We start from the raw sequence: 7392 nt of genomic DNA on the forward strand, positions 1-7392 counted from the left end.
TTTTAGTGGTTTTGAGGAGCAATGTGGAAACATTTTTACATCCAGCTTACCACAGGAGCTGGACATTAAAAAAATACCCACTATAGAGAATGTTTGCTGCTCCCAGTGAGTGGACCTGGGCCTTGTTCGAATACTTAAAAAATGCGTTCCTCCTAAGTAATCACTGATTTGACACCATTGGAAAGGAGAAAGTAAGGGTTCTACCACACAGCTTCCACCAATCCACATTATGTCAGAGTAGTGATTTACTTTAAGAAAAGTAGGAAGGAAGGACACATTTTTAAAGTACAGGGCCATTGTCTTTTCAAACAGGGCTATTGTCTTTTCTCCACAGGCTTTTACAGACAGCAATCACAGTAAGACAAACAAGCAGGAATTCCTATCACAGCCACTAGGTGTCAGTCTAAAGATGTGTACATGGGGAGGGCCTCATTGGATTCTAACCCACTATCACTGGGAATCCTCTGACTCATTGTTCAGATGTGGCACTAGTGAATTTGGTTCAATAGATTGAACCAACTGGAGTTAGCCTTTAGATATTTAGAGAACATAGGGGTTGTCTTCTGATTTCCCACACTACCTGTTTGCTCTCCCTAATGGATATAAAAGCATTGGATTGGTGTTTACATGGGCTAAAAGGAGTTTCCACTCTATTTCTTACACCAATCCATGATAAATCCAAGAGGGAGTAAATTGAGAGAAGGGAAAATGGAACACAACCTAGGACTTAAGGACCTGATTGACAGGTAGTATATATGTCATTGGCCTATTCCTATTCCTTTTTTAAAAATTGTATTTATATAACCTTTATTTAACTTGGCAAGTCAGTTAAGAACAAATTTTTCTTTACAATTTTACTAGGCAAGTCAGTTAAGAACTCATTCTTATTTTCAATGACAGCCTAGGAACAGTGGGTTAGTTAACTGCCTTGTTCAGGGGCAGAACGACAGATTCGTACCATGTCAGCTCAGGGATTTGAACTTGCAACCTTTCGGTTACTAGCCCTCTAACCACTAGGCTACCCTGCTGCCACAATGACAATGATGGCCTACGGGACACCTAATCACAGCTGGTTGTGATACAGCCTGGAATCAAACCAGGGGCTGTAGTGACAACTCTAGCACTGAGATGCATTGGCTTAGACCACTGCGCCACTTGGGAGCCCAGTGAGTAATAGCCACTGGGGAAACCAGTCTCGAAGGAAGAATACCTCCCATCCTCTCCCCTCCTATCCTCCACTCCCCTCCTTATTGCACTTGATGGATCCCCCTCTCTCTCTCTCTCTCTCTCTCTCTCTCTCTCGCTCCTGTTTGGGAACGTACACCCTTTACTCATCCCCAACCAATGGCACCAATGGCAATGACATCATCAAAATATGATGCAGAAAGCTGGTGTCATCAGAGCCATATACATCTCTATATGACTCTGAATTACATATCAGTCTGTGACGTATTACCTTGTCAGAAAATGTTACCCATCTACCAAATGAGAATTATTTCAAGCAAATTATTGCAAACGGACTTAAACTTAGTCCTTAGTCTAGTTGCATGACAATTATTACAGTTAATAATGATATTATAATAAGTAAGTACTCATGTTTTGCAGTTATTAGTACTTCAAGATTTTCAATGATGTTATCCACTTATTCAGCACACTTTGGGGAGAATATTATGAATGTGGTTTTGTTATGTCCTTACACTTTAGCTTGCCTGTATTGAAACAATTATGGATGTAAAATATGCATATTTATTTATTTATTTATTTATTTATATATAAGGCATTGCTGATGCTTTCAGGCATCATTGATTGCACCTGTAATGTCACATAATTTCAATGTTTTGATATACATTTGATGTTAAACCAACAACTGGCGATAAAATAAATGGATGTTTAGAATTAAATATTTATGTTGAAATATTCCTAAAAAATCTATTAGAAAAGTTTGGTATAATATTCCAAAATGACGTCAGCCGTCAGCCAAGTTTTCCCTTTGATGGCTGTTAAGATGATTATTTAGAAGGGTAGAATCATCAGAGAACACAGACAGAACATTATAATGATGCACAACCAAAAGGAACTTGTTTAAGAGTCATTGCCATAGTAGAGCCGTAGGCACAGTGCAGATACAATAATCAATGAATTTGTTGCGCAGCTTGTCATAAATTGCTGTGTGATAAAACCTGTGGAACTAGGCTGGAAAAAGAAGAAGAAGCTCTTTCTGATCCATGTGCAATATTACATTTTGAATGAGTTTGGGTTGCCCTCTGATAACAACAACAATTCATTTTTTTTTCCTGAGGGAACTTCACTTGCCATTGAAATGAAATTGAATGAATTTAAAATGAATTATTTAAATGAATTATATGAATTATTTCAGCTAATTGAGCAAAATACAGACCTAGTCCATTGTGCAGATCAAATCTTCCTGTTCAACCACAAGCACCATGTCCTTCCCTTTACTAGAGTTAGTTCATAGATTCACAGGTGATATCAAAGTCCACTTTCACATCGCAGAGCTCCGTGTCTCTCTGTCTCTGCTTTTTTTCTGACCTCTGCAACACTGGCCAACGGCTCCCACAGTGTCAATGTCAGTTCCATGTCACAAGCTAAGTCAACATACTTCTTGGCAGCATCCACCTATAGAAGGAAACTACAGGTGCTTTTTAAACCTGCTGCCTCAAGTGACTGCGGTATTGTTCACTTCCATCGCCGCCTGACATTTACATATGCTTGTAAAAAAGTAGCCATTGTACACTCCATTTGCAGCCTACTCTCTCATTTATCCTTTACAATAAAGAATTAAGTGTCTCACTTGGCCAATTGAGATGTCTCAATTTGCCAGTATTGACTGAAAAAAATGTGGTCTTAGGACAATTTATGTTTGAAGAAGAGTCATCCATTCTGTGTTAAATTGTTATTTTATTTTGTTTAGTGTATTAGAGTTCTTAAGCTATTTAGAATGGTATCATGTTGGGGGTTGAGACAATGGGATGATTCTGTGTTACAGGAAGCTCATTTTCAGGAAGAGTCCCACTTTACCAATACTAACACTAAATGTGGAAAATGACTATGGAATTGTTCCATATTGGATCACTGAATCTCTCTCTCCGTCTCTCTGTCTCTGTCTCTCTCTGTCACACACACACACACGCGCGCGCACTCTCTTTCGCTCTCTCTCTTGCACTTTTCCGTAGAGTGTCGTTGGACCACTTATCTTGACCGCGAGCCCTCTCGGTCGGTTCAGACATGCGCGGGGAGTGGGCATGGAGAAGGGGGGGAGGTAGGGGCGGGTTTTGGTATATAATACTTCTCCCTGAGAACTTTTGCCTGTCGCCTGGTCTTTGGGACAGCCTCTCACTCAACATCTCTATAGCCCTCACCAACTGGGAAACTAACTCAACTGCAACCTCTCCAACCAAATAACGCTCAACGTTAGATTACTGCCAATTGACATGGAAACCCAGAAAAGACACGAATACCACTCAGTTTGCCACACCTGCCGGAGAACGGAAAACACAAGAATGAAGGTAATCTATGGAGACCCAACACTTCTTGCTCTTCTGCTTGTTTTATGCAAGTAAAACATTCATTATTTCTACATTGCAAAAAAATGCGTAATCGAATACACTGGCTGGGACAACTTCTCGGGGTTTTTACCCTAGCTTGTTTTTTTTTTGTTGTGTTTGCGCGTTTTGGTGAGAAGGGACAATTTGAGAACACGGTGAAATATAAATAACTTGACGAGGTGAGAATGTTGAAGGTGCAGATATTGAGATGGGTTGATTCTTGCATTTAGCTACCTTTCAGTCGGCTACAATACCGTCACTTTTAAGATCCTTACTCTCGGCACTGTTGTGCCGAAACATGATCTTCTCCACTCGCATCTTGTTAGTGCGTCCCTTTGCTGAACTCGGGACAAACAGGAGAGACCTCAAAGACCGCTAGGGGGCGAGTCCTGCGGGTGATAGAGCTCAATCTCCCCGTTACCAGAGGGTGAGCTAGGGGGAATATATGCTGAGTATGGGGATTGAGATGGTTGCCGATTGAATAGCATGTCTTGCAACTTGTTGAGCTGGTTGTGTAAGAGTTCAGCAGAGATATGGTATCTTTTCCCACAGAATAAGCAACTCTTCGAGTTGCAATAGGGCGATAGCTGATCACTGCGTAAAGTACAGCTCAAATACAAATTAGCACATAATTAAAATGTTTAATTGCGCCAGACTTTTAACTGTAAAAAATAAGAATTTTGTTTTACGCATCATATTGGATACATTTCAAGACGCCGTATGTTATTTGTGAGGGTCGTTTATGCAAGATATTGATTAGAAGCTTATTATCTGACTTTTGGGTTTTGATTCTGAAAGGTATATATTTAACCTACACGTCTGAACAGTGGCTATGGAAGGCACCACCAATTAGCCTGCCCGTTTGTATTGTATGCAGTGAATGTTTGATTTGAGATGTGTTATGTTCTCTCCTCAGGTCAAGATGATGTCTTCGTCAAATCGAGTGCTGGTCATTGCGCTGGCACTTACTCTGTACATCGTTGAAGTGGCTTCGGCAGAAACGCTATGTGGAGGAGAACTGGTGGACGCGCTGCAGTTCGTCTGTGAAGATAGAGGATTCTATTTCAGTAGGTTCCACTTATACCCGCTGTAACTTTTATTTCATTGTGTTTCCCCTTTTATTTTCTTCTGGCTTTCCCAACTACATTGACTGTCTCTCGCTCTCGTGTTCCTGTACTGAGAGCACATCTTTGTGTCTGTCACTGTGTGTGGTATGCTTGTGTTTGCTCTCTTTCACACACACACACACACACACACACACACACACACACACACACACACACACACAACCAGCTGTGTTTCGCTGCGATGTGTCTGAAGACGAAAGCCTTTGCGATACTACTGAGTGGACGCATTCTGTTGCTGTAGCCTACCTCAGATTGCATATGAAAGGGCGGTGAGCAGGGAAGGCACACACAACTCAATGCGACACAATGGGCCACTTGTTTACCACACATTCCGTGGGGGAAAGTAATAGCACCCAAGAGGCATACCAGTCACCTCACCACGAATGTTCCCAGGCTATAGGCAACCACACTGCGTTTGATCTAGATTTGAAGGATTCAATTATTTCGGTTGAGGGAGGATTACTACGGTACTATTATTAATAGCCCTGTCATTGCTCTTCTAGTAGACTTCATCTAGACGATAGCATATAGTAACAATGATGTGATTGTTATTATTAGCTGACCTAAAATGAATTTTTACAATAACTTGTACATGCAGTTATCAGTATGTAGAACTGAGACGGTTCCTGTCCTCTCTTCCCCGTCTTCTCCTCTCCCCCTGACACAGACAGCAAAAACTAAAGGTGGACAATTTCACTTTTTTTAAATAAAAATATTTGTCATCTCCCACCCAATGGCATTGACAAAAAAATCTTTGTGCTGCTGCTTGCTAAGAGAGGTCATTATCCAATTTGGGCCGACATAGATGCCCCCTCCCCCCTCTGGTTCACCCTTTCCTTTTCTCTCCTGTTCCTCTCTTCCTGCAATGAAACACTGGTCTGGCCTCTCCTGAGGTTTCTCCAACATTGTGTAGGGGTTGAAGAAGGACTTCAAAACAAGGCCGTTATTGATCATGGATAGTACTCCCCTGTGCCACGTCTTACTTAACCCTCCACCTCTCTCCCTCTTCTCATACCCCCACCCCCTTTCTGTCTCTCTTTTCTCATACCTTTCTCCCTCATATCTTCTCATTCACTCTTTTCCTTTCTGCCTCCCTTGCATGATCTACCTCTTTGCCGATAGATAATGCAAGGCACTCACACTCTCAATGTCTTTAGGTGCGTTTCTCTCCATTCTATTTCTTCCTCTCGTCTTCTGTTCCTCTCCCTCTATCTCTCTATCAGCGTTCCCCCTGTCTTTCCCCAGCCATTCAGATGTACTGTATGTGGACTCCCCCTCCCCCTTTCCCTCTGCTGAGTTGGCAAGGGATAAGGTCAAAGGAGAGTGTCCATGTTGTGTGTTTACTCACCCAAATAGTGAGGGTTTCAGATCTATGTGTCTCTTTGTCTGTATTTGGCTATGTGTGTCTCTCTCTCTCCTTGGCTGTGTGAGTATGTGCTTGGCGGTGTGTCTCTCGTCTCTTTGCTCGGTTATGTCTCTCTGTGCTTGGCTCTGTTGCGTCTGCATATTCTCCAGTGTGTAAGGAGTATTTACCCACTAAAGGACTTCTGGATGGCTTAATTAAATACCATAACAAGATGACCCCTTCCAAAAACAAACACACCAACAAACAAACATCAACTTTTGTCAGAGTTGGGCTCAGATAGCCTTTTATCCTGTGTTTGGTCAAAGTGAAGTGGGCCAATTGGATCTGTCAATTGCGGGGAAACATTATGGATTTGATGGATTTGGCCAAACTGCCAACGCTGCTATCTTGATTCACTTTCATTGTAATTGAATTACAAGTCTCTCCTTTCCTAATGATCTCACTCTCCCTTCCTCTCTCTTTCTGCAGGTAGGCCAACCAGCAGGTCTAACAGCAGACGCTCCCAGAACCGTGGTATCGTGGAGGAGTGTTGTTTCCGTAGCTGTGACCTCAACCTGTTGGAGCAGTACTGTGCCAAACCTGCCAAGTCGGAGAGGGACGTGTCGGCCACCTCTCTACAGATCATTCCCATGGTGCCCACAATCAAACAGGTACGGCCTGTATGGGAAAACCAGGAAACCAGCCCTACCTGTCCTCCTCTGTCCTTGACCTGTCCGTATGTGTCCCTATCTATCCCCACATCTCACTTGTCTCCGTTCCACCGCGTGCTGAACCCGTATGCCCCCGTCTGTGGGAGTGGCGATAAAGCAGTTTGAGGGTTGTGTTATCTTGCGAAAATAGTCGGTGGTAAGCAAGTATCTCCTTCCGAGACTGCTGACCGAGGTGGAAAACACCAGGGCCCGAGAGTACATTTGGGTAGAGCGGGTAAGGTTCAACTGCAGGTTGGTCACAGCTGGTGAGAAAGTGAGCAGATTAGAAAATGTTGGTGTAACACATTATACCTGCCTGTTAGGGTCAGATCCATTCAGCCCCCTTCAAAACAACCCAAACAAAGAACATCAAGTTCCTTTTTTCAACATTTGCAATGTGCCTCGATTAGTCATGGAACACTAGATGCTCCAAAATGTGCATACATTTGGCACCCTTCACTGAAACAGCAATAGCTATCGAGCCCTGAGAAACAGTCACTGTGAATCAAGTCAAAAGCGTGCACACGAAAACTTCAAAAGAAGCTGCAGGCTTTTTAACTCTGTGAACAACAACCTCAACTGTGGGCAGCATTCCAAAACTCTTAAATGTCTTCCTCTTCTCATCTCCTGTTCTTTACGACTAC

General features: G+C 42.6%; 1 protein-coding gene across 1 annotated transcript in view; it reads left to right on the forward strand.

Moving 5' to 3' along the window:
* Positions 1–3327: 3327 nt before the first annotated feature.
* The window catches only part of LOC139367947 (insulin-like growth factor 2b), a 5569-nt gene continuing 1504 nt past the window's right edge, over positions 3328–7392 (forward strand). Inside the window, exons 1-3 of the mRNA XM_071106354.1 lie at positions 3328–3527; positions 4483–4633; positions 6528–6709. Of these exons, the coding sequence (XP_070962455.1) occupies positions 3453–3527; positions 4483–4633; positions 6528–6709 (408 nt within the window). The 5' untranslated portion in view covers positions 3328–3452. The remainder of the gene's footprint in view (positions 3528–4482; positions 4634–6527; positions 6710–7392) is intronic.

The sequence above is a fragment of the Oncorhynchus clarkii genome, chromosome 2 (assembly GCF_045791955.1).
Source record: "Oncorhynchus clarkii lewisi isolate Uvic-CL-2024 chromosome 2, UVic_Ocla_1.0, whole genome shotgun sequence".
NCBI lineage: Eukaryota > Metazoa > Chordata > Actinopteri > Salmoniformes > Salmonidae > Oncorhynchus > Oncorhynchus clarkii.